Below are 25,032 nucleotides of genomic sequence, written 5' to 3' on the forward strand. Positions count from 1 at the left end.
ATGTAGTAAAAGAGGGCAGCAACCATTGCCAGGCACTGACTTTGCTCACCGCCAGCTATGAACTTTGAGGGTAGACTTCAGTCACAGAACCCAAGACTTTGAGATGCAAGTTCCAAGATATTATGTGATCCTTGGAGCGCCTGAAGGAGAGACACAATGCCCTGGCTTTCTTCTTTTTCTTTCATTCAGTGGTCCTTAGAGTCTTCTTTCCTATCCTCTGCTTCCTACCCTCCTATCCTCTACATTCACCCTTTCCCCTCTTCTCCCTCCTTTCATTTTTACTGATATGTTTGTGTGTGTAAATCACTCTCTGTCTGTGCTAGGGTCCTACATTCTCATCATAGTCCTTACGAAGGAAGGAGCTGGTGCCCCTATTAACAAAAGTGTTAATTCTCCATTAGCAACACTTCCTGCACTCAGAATAATCAGGGCACTTGCTGCAGTCAGAATAATCTAATATAGGGTACATATACACCATACAGTTAAAGGCTATGACTTCCCCCAAAGAATCCTGGAAACTGTAGTTTCCCCCTCACAGACTGAGAGTTTTCAGCACCCTTAACCAACTGCAGTCCCCAGGATTCTTTGGGGGAAGTCATCAGTAGAGCATTTGACTCTTAATTTCAGGGTCGTGGGTTCAAGCCCCATGTTGGGCAAAAGATTCCCAACTTGATGATCCTTGTGGTCCCTTCCAACTCTATGACCTGTGTCCTTTAAATGTGCTTGAAAGGTACGGTGTTTATGCAGCCTATTTGTGGAAGGCAGGTTTTAACATCAGTTCCCTTATATAGTGGTCAACCTAATCAGAAATAATTGAATATGTCATCTTCTGCTCAAAGAAACTTCACAGGACCCTCACTTCTTGTTGTTGTTTAGTCGTTTAGTTGTGTCCGACTCTTCATGACCCCATGGACGCCAGGCACTCCTGTCTTCCACTGCCTCCCGCAGTTTGGTCAAACTCATGTTCGTAGTTTCGAGAACACTGTCCAACCATCTCGTCCTCTGTCGTCCCCTTCTCCTCGTGCCCTCCATCTTTCCCAACATCAGGGTCTTTTCCAGGGAGTCTTCTCTTCATAATTCAAAATTATGGTGTTGAATTTGAATTAAGGACCCTCACTAGAAACGGCAAAATCCCCGACAAGTAGCATGATTCTGACCCCAGCTGTGAGCCCAAAAGCCTAAAGGGGAACTGGGAGAATACTTTGCCTGGGCAAGCCATCCTGCTTCCCCCTCGTGCCACCGTCCTCAGTAGGAATGTCAGCGGTTGGCCTGTAAACTTTTTATAACTGCCCTTTGTTTCTGATGTTTCCTCTTGCCAGATGTATGAAATCATGGGAGTTTCAGAAAAGTTGCTCATAGGAAATGGCTCACCCAAAGAAAATGCATTCTGTGTCCTTCCACATCCTTTCTGGAACGTTGCTAATAGCCACTTATGCCATGACCCATGGCCAGACAGTTTTTAAAAGCTGGCAGCTCCCCACCTCCCCTAGACAGTTAAGGTGAGTTAGGAGGAACCCAAGCAGCCTATATTTCATGCTTTTATGAGATGCTAAGTGGACTCTGTTCTAGGAAGCCGTTGGCTAATTAGCTTGAATCCCTGATTGGTTAGGAATCATACGAAAGGCCCCAAATGATGCAAATTTATTATCGGACGCTGCCATCTTGTGTTTAAGTTCAAACAAAATTATTAGGCCGGCACTGTGCATCTGCTGTGCAAGAGGTGAGCCTCCCGCAGTGTTCAGAGACAATAGTTTATTTTTCTAATTTTTGTGATAACCCGGCTCATTGTGCTTAGCCAAGCCTCTGTAGAAAAGGGGAGATCTGTGAGACAGTTTCGAGCTGGCCAACTTCCTGCTTGGAGCATGTTTGTACAGGGTGTTTTAAACCAAGTGAACTGCAACCTGAAACCATTTGAAGTCTTTCAATAAATTCCTTTTGCATGCAGTCATTTACAATCACAAAGCAAAGCTGCGTACAAAACAGGGACACAATCTCCCAGTGACTTTTTTTCTTGCAAAAATTGATCTTGAAAATAAAGAGAGTAGAATGCCTGGGATTTTTCCATTGTAAAAAAAAGGGGGGGGCATTAGAATGTCTTTGCTGGAAGGCAGTTATACACATATGCACTGGTCCTGGGAGCAGGGACTTGAGGTGTGAGGGAAGGTCCACATAATTCACTAAGGAGAGTGAAAAAATTGTATGCAAGGTTGGGATGGGGAAATAGTTCCCAATTCTTGCAATCAATGATTAACTTCCAAGCCCTCCCAAATAATGGGATGACTGCCCACTCTGTTGTATGTCTGCTTTAATTACATTAAACTTCATTGATAGGAAAGGCCAGAATAGCTTCAATTTACTTTGGTTGGCATTTACCTGAAAATCATATGTATGCTGTCCTGTGGACCCTTGCTCTATATCTGATATATTTATAAGACAGATTTTAAGGCTGGGTACATGATATATAGTAGGAATACATAAACCATCCACATAGTGCTTAAGTTGAATTTTCTGAAAAGTGGAAGAAAAACAATGTGGACTGTTATTGTTGCTCTCGTTGTTGCTGCTCTTGTTTGTTGCTTTCATTATTCCTTCTCAAACCCATTTAGAAACCCAGTCCCCCAAAGTTCTAAACAGTGATACAGAGTGATCCGAAGTGCACTTGAAAAACACCCCAGCATTTTCTGCCCTCTGACACAGTGGGTCACGGTGAAGTCTACAGTATTATGAAGAGCATCATCAAAACCCAGTATTTCTGCATCCATGGATAGGGTAGGGTTACCAGATGTCCCCAGTTTCCAGGGACGGTCCCCGGATTTGCAAATCTGTCCCTGGACAAATTCTGTCCCTGGAATGTCCCTAGATTTGCAAATCTGTCCCTGGGAAACGTGGCAGCGGCAGCCTCAGCAGCCCAGAGCCAGCCTGGTAGCGCAGTTGGCTCTGGCTGGCTTCAGGAGCTGCTCGCTGCCGTGGCGCCCACCATTTTTCCTCGCCGGAAGTCCCCATATGATGTGTCTTGTGCTCTGGGCTGCTGACTGCCGCTGCCACCACCACCACTGCCAAAGGGGAACCGGGGGCATCCGGCGGTACAGATCTCCTGTGCCCTTCCCCCTTTGTTTTGACTGATTGGGAGAGGCTTGGGAGTTGCCCAGTTTTTTAAAAAAACCTCTGCGCATTTGTTCCTCAGGGTGTGAATTAAGGGCTTTGCACCTTTATACAATATGCATGTGTGCTTGGACCCAGGGTCTTTTGCCTCACCATCCCCACTACTGACTCCCTGTTGCTACTCAGCTTCAAAAAAAAAATAAAAAATGTCCCCAGATTCATTGAAAAAAAATCTGGTAACCATAGGATAGGGGACAGGGCTTCTGTATTCTAAACAACTATTTTTGCCACCTGCAGCATAACTAGCAATCGTTCTGCAGGAATGAAGAAGGCTGCCTCCAGGCTGCCAGTATTTTATGGGATTCAACTGCATACCAGAAATTTAGGCTAGAGCAATTAAAGTGAGTTAAAAGCACTCTCTTGCCCTAGTGCAACGAATCTTGCTGTTGTCCCCTAGCAACTGGTATTCAGAGTGTACAACAGGGTACTGCTGTCCACTTTTTATTATTAATAGCAATAATTATGCAGCTATTACTGGCATTTAAAACAATGACAACCATATTCATTTTGGCCAACTATGACTAGTATGTCACTTTTTAATTTTATGTTATGATTACAACTTAGTGTCAATGGCAGTTATCTGCCGAAATACATTAGCATATAAAAAAAAGTCTTGACAACTATTTACTTTTGTGGCTTGTGATTTTGTTGGCTTTGAGTTACTGCTTTCTGTATATGCTTTACGGGTGCTTTTTTCTGGGTTATGACCAACAAGTTTTAGTTTAAATTAATCATATTCCAGTTGGGTGGATGTGTAGTATGTATGTGTGTTTTCTGGGACTCTTTGATTCTTGAGTTAACACTGTTCTCTGTATCCTTTCTCTTCCTCAGGTGTTTCGAGAAGTGCCAGCCTTTCTGAGAAAGAGCTGAAGGAAGCGAAAGCCAGGAGCCAGAGAATTGCTGCTCAGCTGACAACCCCACCCAGCTCCAACTCCAAAGGGGTCCTTCTGTTTCACCGGCGCAAGCAGCGGGTGAATGCTTTTACCTTAGAAGCCCCCAAGACAACAAGCGCGAAGCAAGCAGGGGCCGAACACATCCCCAGAGCTACTCCTAAGCACCAAAGCAGCCCAAGACATGGGAAAGAGCCCCATTTGAAGCAGGCCTCAATAGACATCAGAGCATCGGAAGGATTATCCCGTGCCAAGAACTCTGAGTTGCGGGGGCAAAAAGGCAGCATGGAAAAGTACGAGAAAAGCCTGGCTCTGGAGCAGACTCTAGATAACACACAGGGCTCTCAAAGGCATAAAATAAGAAGTGAGGAGGCCATTTCCACAATCCACACCACGTTGTCCTCTGAGGAAATCCCGGTTGAAGACTTTGAGCAAATCCCTCTCAGCGTGTACCTGAAGGAAACTACGGGGACAGCCTCCACCAATGGAATGCACGAACTTATCGCCAACGAGTTTGAAAAGGCACTAGTTACTGAGCAAGTGCCAGTTGTTGACAATACGGAAAAAATATTGCCTATTTTTGATGCTGTCCCTGTCGCTGACAGGGAGAATAACAGCACCATTCTTGAACAGGCGCCATGCGTACTGCATACAGACAGGGAAAACAATGTTCTCGATAAAGAACCATATTTGCCAAATATTGACAGCAAGAATAACAACAACAACATCCCTGACAAGGTGCTGTATGCACCTGTTCTTGATCAGGAAAACAATATTTTTCTTGACAAGCCAATGAGTGAACCAGTGATTGACAGGAAGGAGAACGGAGAGATTCTCAACAAGGAGCCGGATGTACCAATCATTGAGGACAAGGACGTTTTGCCTGCTGCTGAGGAAGAGAAACCCATGCTAGCTACCGACACGCAGCCCAGCGAGACTGTGACACACACTAATAAGCAGTACTGTGAAGTACGCCTGACTTTGTCTAAACCGTTGCCTGTGAAGAACCGAACTGCAAGACCATTTGGGACTCGACTGCTGGCTGCAGCTCAGGCACCAGCAGAGAAGAGTCCTGTGGCTGAGTTTCCTCCTCCACCCACTTATGCAGAGACGTTTTCCAGCCCTCCGCCAGTAACGAGGGTCAGGTCACCTCCGGCCTACTCAGCGCTGTATCCTACTGAAGAGCAGAAAGCTCCTGTTCCCCATGAGGTTACGTATGTGGACAGCAGACCAGGACCTCTTCCTGGAGGAGAGGACAGGGAGTCACCAGCAACCAAAACAGGCCTTCTGGAGGAGTCCGTAGCCCGCAGAGCAACAAAGAAGTCCATGTTCACCTTTGTCGAGAAGCCCAAAGTGGCTCCTAATCCAGATCTCTTGAATTTAGTCCAGAGAGCAGATAACAGGAAAAAGGGGAGAGGACAAGGAGGAGCATCCAGTCTGGAAGAGGAGCCATTTGCTCTGGGCGCGGAGGCCTCTAACTTCCTGCCTGAAAACAGATCAATAGGAGGACCAGCCCAGGCTCCTGCAGATAATGCCCCAGAGTGGTCTTCGTGTTTAAGGTCACCAAGAATACAACCCAAGCCGATGATCAAATCCAACCAAAGCCTATCAGAGGCGAGAGGAAAGGGGGCAGAACTATTTGCCAGAAGGCAGTCGAGGATGCAGAAGTATGTCATTGAGTCTCCATCGCACCCAGACATAGGCAGGTCACCTTCTCCTACCATGTCCCTCCCTCCCTCCTGGAAATACGCTTCAGAAACTCATCTCTCCCCAGTCACATTCCAGGCCCCTCCCAAAAGCCCAGCCAGATCTCCCAAAGCTCCTCCTCTGCCTTTGTACAACAGCAACATGTCGGAGAGCGAGATTTCCAAAAAGGAGCTGGAGATCTCCAAGCAGCAGCCTTACCAGCTTCAGTCCTCCTTGTTCATCCTTTCCCCAGCCAAAGACCCCGTGAGGTCCTTACCAAAAGGGGCACCGCCGCCCAAGCCTGTGGTTGCTGAGCCCACGTATATGAGACAGGCCTCTTGCCCAACATCTCCCTTGCCTCCTTCTCCTGTTTTTCATCCACTTGCCCAGTTCAGCCAGGGCAGACCATATCCTGCTCCTTTCGCCCCATCACCCGGGACTTCGCTTGCCCCTCAGAATGTCCAGACAAGCATGGAAGCATCGCAGGAGCCGCCTTTTGAATACCCTTCAAGAATTTTGTCACCGAGAGCAAAAGGAGTCTTCCAAGCTCCAAGGCCTTCTTATTCCACCAAGAATGCTGGAATTGAGCCTCAGGTGTGGAGACCTTTTTACTACAAGTAATGGTATCTGTACAGGGGTTTGGGCAAATGGCCAGTGTCATTGTTAGCTGCTGATTGGTGGTGTGCAAAAAAAAAGGCAAAAAAAGCAAAATGAAGACAGCTTGCAGGTTACAAATCCAATTGGATTTGCATACAATATAGCCGTATCTCAAACTCCAATGGGCCAGACAACGTTTACACTAAGGAAACTGAGCTCAAGTGAGCAGACAGGTGCTCCCCTCAGGCATTTCTGCAGCCAAGGTCTGTGGTGGAAGCCCAGTTTAACATAATCCTGGGATGCCTTGGCTGTCCTAGCAGAACTTGTGCAATCGGATCCATACATTTGTGCAGATTTAAGTTCCAAAGGGAGCTAAAGAGTGTGTGAATGCAGTGACCAGTAGGAGCATAAAAGTAGTCCAAGCATAGGAGTCCTAGAAGATTGTTAGCAGAAGCTTGACTGAAACAGGAGGAGCGTCTGGTGCCTTCTTTCTTCTGCTGCCCAGAAACTTTATGGAGCATCAAATCTCTGGCTTCATCTCTCCGCCTTGCCTTCTGAATTTCTTCCCTGCTCTGCAAGACTTTTGTTTCTCTGTTCTCTATGCATCCGGAGACTTTAGCATGACCTGCTTGCAACCTCTGCTCTCTGCTGATGCCAAAAGGCACGTGCTCCTTTCCCCACTCGAACATCTTTGATTTCGGACAATGTCACTTCCACTGATACCTGTTTCTGCTTCCCATATGTTTCTGCTTTGTATATTTCCCCACTCTCTACTTTTCTTTCGTTGTCTCCTTTAGACAGCAACACTGAGAATCACTTCAGGGTGAAGAGAAGATGCAAACAGCCTCTAAGCACCCCATTTGTACTGCACAGCAATGCTGATGTACTTACCCTGTTTTGCTGATCTGGAAATCCACACACTAGCCAGCCCACCCCACCCATCATGAAGGGTCTAGGCTAAAGACGCACTTGAAATTATTCCTTTGGTGGCCAAAGAGGTTTTTGCAGGTGTGCTGCTGTTATCTTACACAAAGAAATCTGTACCCAGACATATTTAGGATAATATTCTTATTAAAGCTGGCAAAAGCAGGCTTCTAAACAACTGTGGCACAGGCATACATATAGCTCAGTGCCACTGTTTAGCCCTGGGTGAATATCATAGTGAAGTTTTATACAGCAGACGATAGGATGATTGTGAAGATTGAATATCAGTAGCATTTCTCAAAGTGACTCTGCAGTTGTCCCACAGCAGAGGCAAAATTGTCCACCCTAGCAAATACTAACAGAAATCAGGGGTGTACGGGATATGATCCCATGGTGCAGTATCTTCTGCATAAAAATGTGATTGTTTAATTGTTTAGTTTTAACAAACACGTTTCTGGCCCTCATGGCTGTTGGACGAGGGCAGAGGAAGCACAGAATGTGCTCTGAAAAGACCAGAAGGCAAATAAAGCAAACCTCAAAGTATCTCTTTTAATTTTACTGCTGTTTCATTACCTCCCATGGATTTGATTAAGAGTACTGAGTATTTGGGGCTGACAACACCACCAACACACTGGTCAAAAAGAAGTTTAGGTACTTTCTGCATTTCTGTACTTCCCAATAACTGAAGTTCTACAGGTGGTTTATTTCTCCTGGGATTTGGATAGTAAGGACCCCCCCCCCCCGCAAAGGCTAGAGGCCGGCAGTGTTTTACTTCCACACAGACTTTGAAGTCAGCTATGCAGATCTTTCAGCATAGCATCGTCCATGGGGGTCTATGGTCTGGTATTGTGCAGAGTAATCAAGCACCTGTCATTTTCTTTCAAAAGAGACACACCAGGCACTACATAATACAGCTGACAACCTGGGGTAGCATTAAGACCACGAGGAGCCATGCATTAGTTGCAAAACTGAGAGGCCAATAAAGTCCTGCATACAGAACGTACAAGTGGATTTCATTCGTTCATTAATTTTGGCATTAAGAAGTGTCTCTTGAAGGAAGCTAACTACAGACTGCCCTTTGGGAATAGACAAGCTCCATAAAACCAGGTGCTCATGTTGAGCAACCAAACCTCCATTAAATCTAACGTGTAGTACTTTATAGTCAGTCTCTCCCCAGTCCCATGACAGTTTGGATCAGCCAGCTCAAATAAATTTAAAAAGTAGATGCAGTGTATTTACTCAACCCATTGCCACGAAAGGACACAATCTAGTTCTCTCTCTGTCTCTCTCTGTCTCTCTATACATCTCTGTCTTTTCTTTGTGATCCCACAAGGCTGCCAGACAAATCCTTCTGTGAGGACATAACTGAAGGGAGTTAAAAAAATCAAGCATTTCCAGAATCACCAATCAGACACGTGAGCCAACAACCTCCATTGGCTGGTAGCACTAAATGCAAATCCCACACGACAGTGTTTGTTCAGTTCCACATCTTCACCCCTGGCCAAAATTAGTACCGTGCATCGAAGCTTCATACAAGTGAAAATTCCCATTACAAGCTTGAGCCCTGGGTTTGGCTCCAGACTCAGTCATGCTAAGAGTGGGCCCATTGAAACCAGTAGCTAATTTTTAAGTCCATTGATTTCAAGGGGTCTCCTCGAAGCAGGACTAAAATCTGGATTCAGCCCTAGAGTCAAGTGTGCCAATTGCTGTAGGCTACATTCCAGCAGAGCTAACTAGCTGGCAATTGTAGGCCATGTCCCCAGTAGGAGAACATGTGGAGAAGCTCTGTAATTCTAGGGAATTTATAGGGCAAATGCCTGTGGAGGAGCAGTAGACATAGGTTGGAGAAGATGGGATAGTTACAGGGATGGCAGGAAAATTACAGGATAAGTGCTATGGGATAGCTGGGTATTTATAGAGCAAAGGCTTCTGCCATCAACTCTGAAGTTACATGTCCACACAGGGTACTGCTGTTTATGGCCACAGATATCTGCAGTGTAGTTGAGGTATAGCAGTCTTTTTTACCATTTCCTTCAGAAATGTCTGACAGAATCCTTGGGGATTTAGTTAAGATGGAAGCCTTTATGCATACTTGTGCAGATCTCTAGCCAGTTTGATAGACGTTTCCACCAATGTTGACAATTGAGTTTATTTATAAAAGTATTTCTGCCCTGCCACGTCATAAAATTCCAGGGAGGTGCTCAATGATAAACCATAAAACACCATTAAACGAAATTGCATGGAAGTTGTATTGATCTGATGAGGGGCAAGTAAGGCCCTCTTCACCTCCATCCCAATTGCATTTCAATAAAATGAAAGCACATGCCCTGTCAGAGGAGACCAAACCATTGCTAAGCTCTTCTGCCTTTTAAGTGTTGCAGCCTCTTCAGAAGAGAAAAACAAAACTTGGCACTGTCCATTTGCAGGTGTTCAGGTGTGCACATATTAGATTTCTCATAGTCTAGTGATGAAGAAATAAAAGACTGCTGTGTGTGACACAAACAATATTCCCTGTAAAGGCATTTTAAATGGTTCCACACAGCACAGGAGTTTGGTTTTGTTTTTTTAAACTTTCTGGTCAAGTCTGGAGAAAGTCAGACATTTGCAGGAGCAATGCTAAATTCACCACGGGATGTTACCCATCTTTAGAGAAAGTGAGGGGGAATTTTGGTCTGGTTCACCATTTTATGCAAACCCGCCTAATTTGCACGTCCCAGAACAATACAAGAATCAAAATATGCTTCCGAGTTTGCACTTCTTGAATTTTGCAATGCAGTTCTACAACAACATGTGCAAGCATTATGGGAAAGCGTGAATAAAAATGCATATGTTAGTGAGGGTAACATACAAAAATGCATTATATTAGACAAGCCTGCATTCATAAATTTCTATATTAGGAGAAACGAGTGCTTAAGATGTTGATGGATTTTCATGAGAACTTTTTATTATTATTATTAATGCAGAACTGAGCTTAAAGATTGTGGAGAAGTAAATTAAAATTGGAAACTGAGAGGAATCAAGATAGATTCATTCATTCCTACCCACCACAGGGCTGCCTTCATTCTTGCTAGAGGTGGCCATATAAATACCGTATTTTTCGCTCTATAGGACGCACCCAACCATAGGACGCACCTTGTTTTAGAACAAGAAAAAAAAAATTCTCCCCCTCTCTGCGTAGCGCCCCTTCAGTGAAGCGGCAGGAGAAACGGAGCCCCTTCCAAGGTGCATTCAGTGCGTTTAATGTGCGTTCAGTCACCTTCAGTGAAGGCAACCTGAAGCCTCCAGAGCGCAGCGGGAGTTCCCGCTGTGCTCCAGAGGCTTCAGGTTCCTTTCAACCTGCTCTTTGGGGCTGGCGGAGGAAAGCTGCTTTCCCCCACCGCCAGCCCCAAAGAGCAGGTCGGGGAGCAGCGCAAAGGCTGCGCGCAGCCTTCCCACTGCTCCCCGAGCTTGTGGGGCTGGCGGTGGGGGAAACCTGGGTCCCCCCCCCAGCCCCATGGACCACACATTCGCTCCATAAGACGCACATACATTTGCCCTTAGATTTTAAGAGGGAAAAAGTGCGTCTTATGGAGCAAAAAATACGGTAGGTCATGCTTATAGGATCTTCTTCTTCAGTCATGTAGCCCTGGGGAAATACGGAACTTTGCAGTTATATTACCTCCAGAGTTGCTGGCCAGTGCAGCAATGGCAGGAAGCTCAGAACCTGAGCTTTTTGCTACTGGGGCACCTGGGTGAGATTCCAGCAGCATAAATCTGGAGGGGTTCACAGTCTCTTCCTGAGGAAGGGATGGGAGAGTGACCAAAGTCTGCCTTGTAACAAAAGGCCATCGAAGGCAACGCCCTGTGAAACAAAGCAGCAAGGAAACATTCCCCAGCTCACTGCCTTCCCTCTGCTGCTGAGCAGTTGGGTTTTTAAAGTGTGATGGAAACTTTTAGGATAAGATTGCAAGATGCCTGAGTTAGGCTAGAGCAAAAACTAGGAGCAGGTTTCTCTTTCACTAGGCTAACACATCTACTGAGGGAAGTGGGTTTTATTTTTATTTATAAACCACTCTACATTTTTACATAGCATTAAAAAAAAAAATCCATAAGCTCGCATTGCACTGAGGCTTTTCTTCCGAATCAGCCTAAGTATTGTGTTCCAACCACATTTTAGCCTTTGCCCGGTGTACACCCACAGCCACAAAGGCCTGGCATCCCAGCTGTACATAATAGAGCAGATGGGGCGGGATAGACTTGCCTCTGTTGGTCCCCTTTAAAAAAAGAAAGTTTGCCTGTGCGCTCCAGCACAGGTAAGAGGGAATGCACAACCTCAAAAAGAATGGATTAAAAAAACCCAAACAAAACAGAGGGTTTGCAAAATGACAGGGTGTCGCTGCAGAGAAATGGGAGTAGCCCTGCTGAGATTCAGCACTCCCATGAAAAATAAATGTGGCTGGATGAAGTTTCTGTACTGAAACCGTACAGTGCCCTGCCTCCAAGGTAAACAAACACAACAGAGAGTCCTGTTCAGTACTGCTACCACCTTTGCCATCACCGCACAAAGTGAATGACTGAAGGCTTTTCCTCTCCTTCACCCGCTTTCCCCCAAAGCAGTGGCAGTGATGGCAATGGTAGTATTAGGGAGAACTAACTAGGTCAGAGGTGGGGAACCTGAGGTCCAGGAAGCAAATGTGGCTTCCTAAGCACTTCCTACACTCTTGGGTGTAGCCCCATGCCAGGCCTCCTCCCAAGTCACAGTCCTTCTCCACATTCTCCTCCAGGGTTTTTGCCCAGCTGGAGTGTGCCCTTGAATGGTATTGACAAGGGCTCTTGTTGCCTGGATAAGGGATATGGGAGGGGGGAATTTTGATTCAGTTCCTATTGAAAGGTCAGCCTACCTTCTTTGCACAACTTTTCAAAACAGTACAGTGGTACCTCAGGTTACAGATGCTTCAGGTTACAGACTCCGCTAACCCAGAAATAGTACCTCAGGTTAAGAACTTTGCTTCAGGATGAGAACAGAAATCGCGGCGTGGCAGCAGCGGGAGGTTCTATTAGCTAAAGTGGTACCTCAAGTTAAGAATAGTTTCAGGTTAAGAACGGACCTCCAGAACGAATTAAGTTCTTAACCCGAGGTACCACTGTACTGAAATACAACCAGTCTTCAAAATCTGCAGTTCCTCCAAATTTTGTAATGGGGTTTTTCAGCCAAGTAATGTATACCCCCCCCCCAAAAAAATGCGACTGCTAGATTAAAGTGTACCTAAAAATGCATGGACTTAATCATCCAGGGGTCCTTTACCTTTACCTTGTATATTATTAGTAATAATAACATTTAAAAGTATTATATTAGGGGAAATTGTTTTGCCAAAATCTGTACACCGGCAAAATTGCATACAAACCATTTTTTTATACTGGGAGAAATAAGCTGATGAATTTACATGAGGATTTTTTTAAAATCGCAAAACTGACATGGAAACTTGGAGAACTGAATTGTAAGATTGGAAATATGTGAAAATGAGGCTGTATACATGCTATACCTTTAAAGCACATGGGTGTTCATGGGTGCTATCTTTGTGACCCCTTGGGCCACTGTTTTGGGTCTTCTTAGACAGTGCCTATGGGAGGTGACTGCAAAATGCATCTGGTTTGGCAGATGCTTCATGTCTAAAATTCCTCTGTTTGGCTGCATCTAGATCCCCTTCCCTTTGCTGAAACATCATCGCAACAGTGGAGAGGGAACAGAGCCTCCATAGACAATAGGGTACTGGAAGCAAAGGAAATTTAAGCACTCTTTCCAATAGTTTCTGCTGTGATGAAGTTATGGGTGGGATACAGAGCATGAACTAAACCTCTGTAATCCTTGGCACAGAAATGTAAGCAAACCACTTATTTTCATGTGTCAGCATTTCCGCTAGCGGCAGACAGTGAAATGGTTGGTAGCGGGGGAACACACTGAGGAAATGAAAGAGGTTCATGCAGTGGATAGGAAGAACAAAGAAAGGGAGAGAAAGAGAGGGAGAGGGAGATTCTACTTCTCTTTGTAATGTTTGTTGCCCAACTGCTGATATGACTTGGAAAATCACATAAAGCATCTGAAGCACCTTTCTTATACAGTGGTAAAAGGTAAAGGGACCCCTGACCATTAGGTCCAGTCGTGGCCGACTCTAGGGTTGCGGCACTCATCTCACTTTATTGGCCGAGGGAGCCGGCGTACAGCTTCCGGATCATGTGGCCAGCATGACTAAGCCGCTTCTGGCGAACCAGAGCAGCGCACGGAAACGCCATTTACCTTCCCGCCAGAGCGGTACCTATTTATCTACTTGCACTTTGACATGCTTTCGAACTGCTAGGTTGGCAGGATATACAGTGGTACCTCGGGTTAATAACTTAATTCGTTCTGGAGGTCTGTTCATAACCTGAAAGTGTTCTTAACCTGAAGCACCACTTTAGCTAATGGGGCCTCCTGCTGCCGCCTGAAGCTTCATCCTGAAGCAAAGTTCTTAACCTGAGGTACTGTTTCTGGGTTAGCGGAGTCTGTAACCTGAAGCATCTGTAACCCGAGGTTCCACTGCAGTTTGGAGTGTTTCTGTAGGCTGGCAGGGTCATAGATCAGTAGCTAGGACACATGCTTTGAATGCAGAAGGTCACAGGTTGAATCCCTTGCCACTCTAGGCAGGGCTAGGAAGGACCTCTATCTGGAACCCTAGAAAGCCTCTGGCTGTCCTGTAGACAATATGAGCCATTTGGATCAGTGATCTGACCCAGTATAACCTAACACAGTCTCTGCCACAGTCTCTCTTTGGGACTACAACTCTCATCAGACCCAGCAAGCACAGCCATGCCGACAGGGGTCTGATGGGACTTGTAGTCCAAAAACTCCTGGAAGACAGCAGATTTGGGCAGGCTATACTAGTGTCTGAAGGTTGCCTCGGTGTATGGCTCATTGCTCATTGGTTCCACCCCACAAGCTGGCATTTTTCATCTGGCTCTTCCCTCAAGTCATTATTTTGCCCCTGGCTCTGGTTTGAGGACCTCAGTATTCTAGGGAAAAGCAAAGTACAGTGGTGCCTCGCAAGACGAAATTAATCCGTTCCGCGAGTCTCTTCGTCTTGCGGTTTTTTCGTCTTGTGAAGCACGGCTATTAGCGGCTTAGCGGCTATTAACGGCTTAGTGGCTTAGCGGCTTTAAGAAAAAGGAAACAAACTCGCAAGAACTCGCAAGACGTTTCGTCTTGCGAAGCAAGCCCATAGGGAAATTCGTCTTGCGGAACGACTCAAAAAACGCAAAACCCTTTTGTCTAGCGAGTTTTTCGTCTTGCGAGGCATTCGTCTTGCGGGGCACCACTGTACATTCTGCAAGTGTGAAATATGCCCACTCTTGCTCAGCATGATGTATTAGAACCATGTGGGAAGCCATAGGTTTCGCACATGGTTCTAATGGGATGAGAGAGTTGGGTTGAGAGAGAAATTTGATTCAGTTCACATTTAAAGATGAACCTACCTACTTCTCATTTTCCAAAACAGTATGAGAACCGTAGCACAGCTACCCTTCCAAATTCACACTACTCCAGCCATTGTTTGCCAAATTGCATATATTGGAGAAAAGTGTGCGTAGAGATGCATATATCAGTGAAATCAGCATGCATAATATTGAGGAAGATTGCTTGCAAAAAATAGGTACGTGGGTCATATCTGCAAACAAGCGCGTTCATTAGGAGAAATTCACACAAAATTCTGACAGATTTTCATGTTTATTTAGAGAACTGAACTTCATGCTTTGAACACAGCATGTAGTAAAACTTGCTGGGTGGCTTATCTGCCTTATGTGCACCAGCAGTTGAATGGAGATTTGCCACATGCAGTCATCTAAGTGGTGAGGGGCCTTGCAACATGTTATGTCCTCCGTGTAGAGGAACTACTTCATTTAAACCATCTATGTGCCTGATCCAACAGAAATAGCATGCATAACCAGCTCTTAGAGCTTGCATTCTGGTATGGGGAGAGAGAGAGATGCATTCTTCAAGTGTCCAAAAATGCACAGCTCAATTCTGCTGAGATATCAGAAACAGAGGATACCTGGGTCCTTTATCAAAAAGTAATTGCTGCTCCTTGTAACTGAGGGCTGCAACACTGGCCTGCATGTCAGAGCATGGATGCTTCTGCATTGCTTCTTCCCTAGAGTGTGGGACTTTGGTTCCAGGTAGGTTCCAGTCACATTTGCTCATTCACCAAACCCTTCTTGCAGTTTCCTACCTCTTTACTGGCACAGCTGGGAGAGAAGGGATCTGAGATATCCCTGCCTGTGCTTGTTTTGGGAAACCTGAGTGTCTCATAACATCCAGATTCATTGATTAGGGTCCCCCCCCCCCCCATTGTGCAAATGCCTGTAGCAGAAGTGGTTGGCTCAAAGTACAAATATACAGCCTTTTTTTTAAATGGTTCTGGCAAAACCATTGCTTAATACAAGTAAGTATTTCAGAATTCCTTGGGTTAGTTTATAAGGACAGAGGAGATTTAAACTACCGTACTTGTTTGTATATGCAGGGATAGGACGTGAATACTCCTATTGTTGCCCATGTGATGGAGAAAATTGTGTGTGCCTATGACTTTGTGTGTGACCTAAGACCTTCAGCTTAAAGGGAAATGATGGTTTAAAAACAAGCAACATATTCCACAGCTAGTTAAGCCATCAGATAGCAAAGAAAAGTTTTAGTTGTATCCCCTGCAGACCCATGCATTGCTTTTCTTTCTTGCCATTCCCTTCCCCAAACCCTATTCTAGCAGGTATAAAATGCTTGGGTGGGAGATACTATCAAGTGGAAGCCACACAGGTGTGTCACTGTCATTGGTTCTAGAAGCGCAGTGTTTGTGCTAGGAACTTAACTGTGTCTGGCTGAAAGCTGTATGTCATTTTCTGGAATCTCTCTCTCTCTATCCACCTTCTGTTTTCAAGGTTTTTCTGATTAGTTCTCACACAGGAACCCGTCCCTCTTACAGTGATGTCAGCAGGATATTCTATTCACTGAACTCATTGAGAAATGGTAATTCTGTGAGATCATGTGCCTTGCCCAAGGTCACCCATAGAGAAACTGATACAGTTGGGAAAGGAATTTCAGAGGTCCTGCTCTCTGACCCATACTTCCTCTTTCAGTGACCATTTGAGACTGCCAAATATACCAGCCTTCCACTGATAAACGTTTTTTTTAATAAGTTTTTATTGTTAAAATAGTTCATCATTAATACACATATACAAGCATACAAACATACATTTCATACAATCCTTAAAAGTGTTCAAACATACTTACACTCAATCCCACAAATAATTCCTTTCCCCATCACCATCCACCACCCCTCACCCCACCTTTGTGTTTGACTTCCAATCTACTCAATTACAATTTCTTTCCACTTCTATTACTTTCTTTCACACACCTTTAGCCTAATTTCATACTTCTTTTTCTATTACACATTGTTATCCATCTTATTTGATATTTCAGTATTTGAAACGGAACTTGAAGGATGTCAAAGGGGCAGGACACTGACCTCATCTCTTGTTCCCCTTACAGGAAAGGAAGATGTCCCTCCCTGCTTCCCCGACGTGGACTCCCCGACTGCTGCGCCGACCACCTAGCAGTTTAGACGGCTGGGTGAGCCCAGCCCAAACTCCAGAGCCCGAGGAAGGGCTTATAGAGGCCTTTCGAGTAGCCAGTGTCATGACCCCACCTCCTCCGCCCATGTCTCCATCCTGGAGCGAAAGATCTGTGTCCCCATTTCGGCAAGAGGCTGACCCCAAGTCCAGCCGACAGATGCAGGTGCTGCTGGCCAGAAACATCATCAACGCTGCCAAGAGGAAGAGCTCTTCTCCCAAAGCTGTGGCCATAGAGAGCTTCAGGCCCTTCACTCCTCCTGCCACTCCCTCAGGCGGAAGTCCTAAGAGTGTGGGCAACCATTCCCCAAGCCCACTGCCATCTCCCAGGCCAACAAGGGCGGACGGATACAGGCGTGTGTCTCTTCCTCTCTCTGCCGCACCGCCTCATGCCAGTGCGTCTTCAAACAACAGTCCCAGGTTGCTAGGCAGCCAGTCCCCGACATACAAGAGCCCACTGCAGTCTCCCAAAGCAGTGCGGATGAATGGGAACAAGTATTTCACCATGCCTGCCAGCACTGGGGCATCCCTCTGCCACGCAGCGGCATCCAACAATGGCCTGAGAACAGCAGGCACCCATTCTGTGGCCCAGTCTCCAAAACCCTCCATCGTGGAGAGTCACAGGATCTTCACACCTCCAGGAAGCACAACCAGGAAATCATCATGTCCCAGCCCTAAGAATGTGGGCACCTGCTCCCCCACCATCAAAAGCCCTTTGCAGTCTCCCATGGTAGGAGTCCGTTCTCCGCTGAAGCGCTTCACCTCCCTGTCACCCACCAACTCAGACGTATCCCTCGACTCGGAAGATTCTGGGATCAAGTCGCCCAGCATCCGCAGCTTCAACATTTGTCCCCGGGGCTGGAATGGAAGCCTGAGGCTGAAGCGGGGAAGCCTTCCTGCAGAAGCCCCCTGTACATCCTAAACCTAGGACAGCAGATGAGAAGGAGAAACAACCTGCAAAGTTGCCTGTTGCCAAAATATTATGAAGTCCTACTACAGCCACTTAATCCCACCCATCTCATTAAGCATCAGGAGGAAGGAGCTGGGCCTGCACAGATGCAATCCCTTCCCAAAAAGCCTGCTCCTTTCTGAGGTTTAGAAGAATGGATCAGAGCCCATTTGTTTGTGGGGAAGACCTTTCAGATCAGAGGTACTCTCAAACCGAACGAAACATGGCTGAGATTCTACCCACCAACACACCAGATCGCCATGGGCTCCATCCTCACAGCATTTGCCTGCTTTTTTGGCGTTCATCTGTCTCTGCTAGACTGGAGCCACCAGTGACTTCCTCGCTCAAGGGAGTCTAATGAGGCTTTGGCTGCTTTTGTTGTCACGCAGTAACATCCTGTGGGATGAGGACAATTGTACACACACAGCCTGCAGCATAATCCCCGGCAGACTGTCAACACGAGAGAACAGGAGGAGAGGCCTGCCAACAGCTTTGTTTGCCTTCCATATGATAGCTGTTATTGGCTTTCCCCCTCTATTCTGACGGTGGCCGCTAGTCTGCCCTCACACCAGGGGGGCTGGACATGAAGGTGAGGCATGGCCAAGAATCCCAGTCAGCAGTTACCCCTGGTGGCTGATCTGTGCAATGTAGCTTTAGCTCCAAAGAGAAGGCCTGGCTTTACACAAGCCCTGTGTATCCAAAGAAGTTAGCCTCATGGGCTCTAGGGTGCTGGAAATCCACACTGGGATATGACCCAAGCAATCCTGTATCCTGGGGCGGAGGTGTGGAATATTCCACCACAACACAGGTGGAGTGGCTGCTCAGTCCAGAAGGCAAAGGCAAAATACTCAACATAAAAATGACATCCCTGCAGCCAATGTCCAAATGTTATCTGGGTCCCAAAACTGATAAATGCCTGGAACATTAGCCAAGCATTACAAGAGAGCATGATGGAGACTACTTTTCCTCAGCAATACTATATCAAGGCTAAGTTGGTCCCTGGCAAACACCCTCTTTATTGGGGGGTGGGGACCCAAGCATTTGCTATAAAGCCTGTTCCGATGAGAATCTGTGTGCCTGGAGGTATTCCTATGGGAGGCCTGAGACACTCTGAGTAGTGCAGTATGACTCCATTAAGACTGCAGATCTCCTGAAGGGGTTGGGAAGAGAGGCAGGGCTGACCTAGGACTTGGAAGACAGACAGCTAACTGACTCCCAAATCAGTTATATTTCTCATGACAGCAATATCAGCAGGTGGAGGCCCATTTTAAAGACTGTATAAGACTGTGCAAGGACGACGACTCCAAGAGAAAGAGACTCCTTCGGTTAGGCTCCTCTAGAAAAGAGGCTGGATACAGCAGAAGTGGGCCTTGCCAATGGGTTCATGAATAACCATAAATAAATGGCGAGTGGGCCTTGTTTGGCCAAAGTCAGGAATGCCTCCTGTGTGATGGAAAGGTCAAAAGGAGGCTGCTTGGGACTGGAATTGGCTGACTGGACTTTGCTTCTTTCTGCGTCCTTTCCACTTGCCACCACCATCAAGGACCTGATAAATGGACTTTTCTATTTTGTGCTGCCCAGAGAAGCTCCCTTTCAAATCTGGCCACCCACGTCCAGCCCATTTCCCTGTGCGATGCTGTGTAACGCGCTGCCATGTAGGCGATACTCTGACTGGCATGGGCAGGGCCGTATCAGATGTTTGCCCCACTTGCCCTTGATTCTGCAGGCATCCTCTATTTTTATCCCGCTAACCTTTAAAGACAGGAGCATGCCTTAGGTGTTAATTCAAGGGGAGCCAGAAACGAGTAAGCTAGGCCCCCGTCTTTGTTTCCTTCTGATCATGCATGGCTTGCGATGGGGAGAGCAGGCAGGGGACACTTCAAGCGGTGGGCTCCTTGGAAAGGTGGCCGAGCAAGCCAGCCCAGCTTTGTCACGTGGCATGGACGTACTGTCGCCATTCTGCTGCTCTGGCGGTACAGACTCATGGCAGACCCCCCCTAGTCAAAGGCTTCCATTTGTGGGGACAAGGAGAAGCAGGGTAGGGCAGACCATCAGGTGATTCAAGCAGGCACCATTGGAGGCATGTGGAGATCACAAGCCCTGTGTATATAGGACCACGAAAAGCAATTGGACTGCTTCCATCCAACAAGGCTATCAGTAGCTACTGGCCACAATAGTTTTGTTCTACCTCCACTGTTGGAAGCTGGAGTAGATGGGGTAGACTCAGCAGAGCTCTTCTAATGCTCTTACATACTGTTCCCAGACTTATTATAAAGGGGATCCACCAATGGAATCTGGTTGTTTCAGGGAAGAGGACCTGCACATATCTGCCTTAACCCATTGCTCTCCGTTGCCCCTGACACTTATTTCAAGCAACCTGTCAACCCAACTTTGGAGCCCTTATGCCTCTGCTTGCTGTAGTCAGCAACGGCAGGGGCTCAGGGAAGCCAAAACAGAGATCCTGCTGCTGCTGCTGCCATGAGGACCTGAGTTCTGCCTCCTTGACTCAGCATGGAGAGGTGTAAGAACACCCAGTGCTACAAAATGTTTGCTTCTTCCCTGCAGCTGCTTGGCCCCTCGGGCTTGGAGGTCAAGCAGATACTTTGCTGCTGCTCCGGTTTCACCGGAGGAATGGCAAGGGAGAAGAGCATATCACACATTGGATCCCACGCTGAGGCCCTCTGTTGTGACTGACAGGCCTAAGTGATAAATTTCAGTCCCACAGGCAGGGAACTTATGGGTACATCAGGTACCGTTCTCAGATAGATAGCTAGCTCTCTCTCTCTCTCTCTCTCTCTCTCCCTCTCTCTAGCCAGTTAACTTGTCCTTTGCAGCAGCAGCAGCAAAGTGAGGGCAGGGACTGATGGGGACAAGGAAAGGTTGCTGATGCCCTCTAGAGGCTCGTGGGATCAACTACGAGATTTTTCACTGCTCCCGAGAGCATGGTAGAGACAGAAAAAAAATGTGTCTAAGGGAAAGTTGAGCATAAAAGCAGCAGCGGTTGATTGAGCTTTTGACAAAGAGAACACTGTGCCAGAGAGAAAGCTCAGCTTTGGATCTTCCAGGAAGAAGGTCTCGGTTAGTTAGCAGATGGAAGCGTTGCATGTCGTTGAGTGTGTGGGAGAGAGGCACTGATCTGGGAGAAGGTGCTGAAAGATGCCATGAATCTCTAAAGGGCTCCTTGTTGTTCCCTGAGCCATGCGGGCAGCCTCTAGAACACACTGTTGCTTGCAGCCGAGGGAAGCTAAGATAAGGAAATTGAAAACATGAGATGCAAACCGTATCAGTAATAGCATATCCCTGAATTTCCTGAGAGACAAGAAACCTCTTGCTTTCCCCGAGAGAGGAATTAAAAAGAAAAGGAAAGGAAAAGAAAAGAAAGCAAAGTTATATTTGAAAGAATAAACTTATTATAGCCTTGGTTCCCGGTACAGACTTCTAAAACTCCCTCTCCAGGTCTAAGCCCTCTTCCAAGCAATTTTTGAAGAACTGCTTAGCGATGTTGCATTTAAAGAAAAACTGAGTGAGTTTAAGAAAAGTTAAAGCTCTACTAGGGTAGAGGAGGACGTTTAAAAGCATCTGCTTGTCCCTCTTGTCCCTGATTTCACAGGCTCTACCTTCTCCACCTTTACCATGTGTGTGAGATGCTTCTCATTGCTGAGGAGGCAATTGCTGTGTTGTTATGTTTGCAGGCTGGATGTCTGCAGGTGGCCCTCATGGGTGCAAATTTGGAGATGTCTGATCTAGTGTGACGGCATTGATCCAACCTCCTTTGGGAGTGTGAGAATAAACTATGAAGTCTAAGTTGTATTATCAAGCTCCAGGGACTCAAATTCAGTAGCATAATACTTCTTTTTACAGTTAAGATAATCCTTCTAAATCAATCTGAAGACTGATTTCCTTTGAAGAGAAATGAGAATTTTTACCCTTCTTTTACAAACCAAACCACAACGATTAATCGATGGAGGGATACCGTTTTTCCTGATGGTCTTTTTAAAAGCCTTGTTAGTTTTTCCCCCTCTTCAAAATAGTGACAATGAATCCCCCCCCCCCACACACAGAGTGTATACAGATACTGCATGTAAATAGTAGCAATGACTTCTGAAACAATGTATGATATCCACTCTGCAAGAGAATGTGCACAGCTAACCATTTCCTACTTGCTCACTCAATGCAAAGAAACGGTTTTGATAATCTGTTATAAAAAAAATAATTCTCTATGTTTATTTCCCATTAGGGAATCAGTTATCAAGCATGTGTTGTTTCACATAAACCTGCCCCTCGTGTAAGTTACAAAGCAAGATGAATCAGGGTCAATATGCACAACACTGAACAGCGCAAACCTTTGCACAGCTACTCAGAAGTAAGCCCCATTGAACTCAATGGGGCAGTTAAGCATCGAGCCTAAATTTAAATCCCTTGCTTATAAATCAGCGGTCAGGTCTCCTTGCAAACACCTGGACTCAGATTCACAGCAGAAGCCTTGACTTCCCCGTTCTTGAAAGGTCCCAGATAGGGATATATGCCAAAGGTCTTATGAGCAAAATTGATTCCCAGTTCACAAGAGCTTTTGCATGCAAAGCAGATGTGTAGTTTCTATTAGTATTGCTGTTTCCCTGGGCATCTCTCCCAGAAAACAAAGAGCAAGAGGAAGGATGTATTACTATTCCAACTGTAACACACTGCCATGTTGGAGCTGGCAGCTCAATTCAAGAGGAACACGGAGGAATTGCTGGAGGAGAAAAGATGTTGTTAATTAAATATTGCAAGTGTCTCACTTAGGGGGCCTCTTGGGCAACTCATGACTTTTTGGCTTGTGGGACGTCTTTGTTCTGAAATTCTATAACCAAGAACACACTGGGCTTGCTGTCTCTTCACCAGATGCTCTTTGCGTTAGCACTGCACCATGCCTCTGTATAACGAAACTCCAAAATAAATACATTAGCCCACACGGTCTGGTCATCTCGTGTTATTTGGGAACCAAATTATTAGCCACAAGAAAAGAGGTCGTGCTTACATGCAGTCTTCATGGGTTCACTTCCATAGACACATAATGTGGTGTAGGGGTCATTCAGCTAGGACCCAGAAGATCAGGGTTCAAATATCCACTTGGCCATGAAGCTCATGGAGTGACCTCAGGCAAGTTACTATCTCTCATCCTAACCTACTTTTCTGGGTTGTGAGGATAAAATGGAAAGGGGGGGGGGAGAGATAATTGTGTGTGCTCCCTTTGAGCTCCATCTCAAACTCCAAGAAAAGGTGGGATACAGTTGTAGTGATAAAAGTAGTGATAAATGAAAATAATAATTGTTGTTGTTGTTAAAATTTATATACTGCCCTATACCCGAGGGTCTCAGGGCGGTTCACAGAATAAAATCAAGATACAAAACCACAAAATACATAATAAAAATAAAAATAGCAACCCAATACACTTCAAGTTACATACGCTTCAGGTTACAGACTCCGCTAACCCAGAAATAGTGCTTCAGGTTAAGAACTTTGCTTCAGGATGAGAACAGAAATCGGGCTCTGGAGGCGCGGCAGCAGCAGGAGGCCCCATTAGCTAAAGTGGTGCTTCAGGTTAAGAACAGTTTCAGGTTAAGAACAGACCTCCAGAACAAATTAAGTACTTAACCCGAGGTACCACTGTACCCCCCCCAAATAAAACCCCACACATTTTAAAAGGGCATAGGATGTAAATCAGATCAACCAAAGGCCTGGTTAAAGAGGAATGTTTTTGCCTGACACCTAAAGGCGTATAATGAAGGCACTAGCCAAACCTCCCTGGGGAGAGCATTCCACAGACAGGGAGCCACTGCAGATAAGGCCCATTCTCATGTTGCCACCCTCCGAACCTCTTGAGGAGGGGGCACATGAAGAAGGGCCTCAGAATCTCAGAAATAATCTTCTTTTGCTGGGAAGGGGCAGTATCCAACTGAAGTTCCACTGAAGTCCCCTTCTCCTCCCCCATGCCCTCCCAAAATATGCTCCAGGTTTCCCTGCAACCCTCCAGAGCAGATTTAGGTGGTGCGCAGGGAAAGGATAGGGCAAAGCAGTTGCACTGCACAGCTAAAAGTCATCGCTCAAAGCACACTGTATCCGTTTAGCTGTATGCTGCCCTAGGGGGATGATCTTTATGCCTCTGGTGGCAATCACCTGACAACAAAAATGGCTGCTGGAAATAAAAATAATAGCGCTGCGAAACTGTAGGACAGCTGAGGTCAGTCACTGGGGCAGGGGTGGGGGAGAGACTCTGTTGAAGTAAGAGTGTTTGTGTTTCTTCTTAATCCAATGTGTTTATTTAGCTTCATGGTCCTTTCCATCCCAAAGGTAACAAAAGCAATCGCTCGGGCTTCCCCTAGCAAGGCAAAATAAGCCTTGTGTTAAAATATAATTGAAACTGCCACACCCTTTTCTGATTTAAAGTTCCAGTGCAAACAGTAACCTTTGCAGTAACCTTTCCGAAAGGTGTTCAGGCTCAAACTTTGGCAAGTCAGCTGAGAGGAAAGAATCAGTCACTAAAAAACCACTTCTCTTTGTGCCCTTACTTCTGAACCCGATGCAGAGATTGTATCACCAACAACAGGCATCAAAACATCCACTGAGACACGGGGGGGGGGGGCAGTCTCTGTTCAGGTTAAAACCAGAGTTTGAATTCTGAGGCTGAGAAACACATCCTTGAATTGCTACACTTCATTCTCAGTAGGATATGGAGACTGGGCGGTTTAAATTCTTGCACTGGTGTGAGGATTAGCACTAACAGGACATGATTTGCACCCTCTTCCCTGCCTCACGCACATTTCACCCCAAAATCCGTTCCAGGGTGATGGGGGAACCCCAAGAACAGAATGTGAGCTCACAGAGGGAGAGAACCTTCTACTGCACAAGGAGAAATCTGTGTGTTGACATAACATTCGGCTTATCACTGCATTGAACACAAACTGCTCTGCCTGTTGTTGTTGTTGTTGTTGTTGTTGTTGTTTTGCCCTCTAGCAAGCAAAGCCTCATTTCATCCTGCAAAGGAGAGAGAGAGAGATTGATGGTCAAAGGGTTTGCTGAAATTGTGGAGTAGAAATATGAGGCGGTATTGCTGCTGCATGCACTGCCCCAGCCTCAGGGCACCTCTTTGAATGAGGGTGGCTTGCTCTGAGCAAGGCGGGTCAGCAACTTGTTCTGAGGGGAGCTGGATGTGAACTG

The 25,032-nt window shown here is 46.2% G+C and overlaps 1 protein-coding gene across 5 annotated transcripts in view; it reads left to right on the forward strand.

Moving 5' to 3' along the window:
* The window catches only part of SYNPO (synaptopodin), an 86,144-nt gene extending 63,358 nt beyond the window's left edge, over positions 1 to 22,786 (forward strand). For 4 of the 5 annotated variants that reach the window (XM_080991347.1, XM_080991348.1, XM_080991349.1 and 1 more), the window contains 2 exons: positions 3,994 to 6,332; positions 16,807 to 22,786. In XM_080991347.1, coding sequence (XP_080847473.1) covers positions 3,994 to 6,332; positions 16,807 to 17,808 — 3,341 coding nt within the window. In that variant the 3' untranslated portion in view covers positions 17,809 to 22,786. Of the gene's footprint in view, positions 1 to 3,993; positions 6,333 to 16,806 lie in introns of those variants that run through there. The other variant, XR_013981892.1, reaches the window with a different exon arrangement.
* Positions 22,787 to 25,032: the final 2,246 nt, after the last annotated feature.

This window comes from Podarcis pityusensis, assembly GCF_964106645.2.
Source record: "Podarcis pityusensis genome assembly, chromosome: 2".
Lineage (NCBI taxonomy): Eukaryota > Metazoa > Chordata > Lepidosauria > Squamata > Lacertidae > Podarcis > Podarcis pityusensis.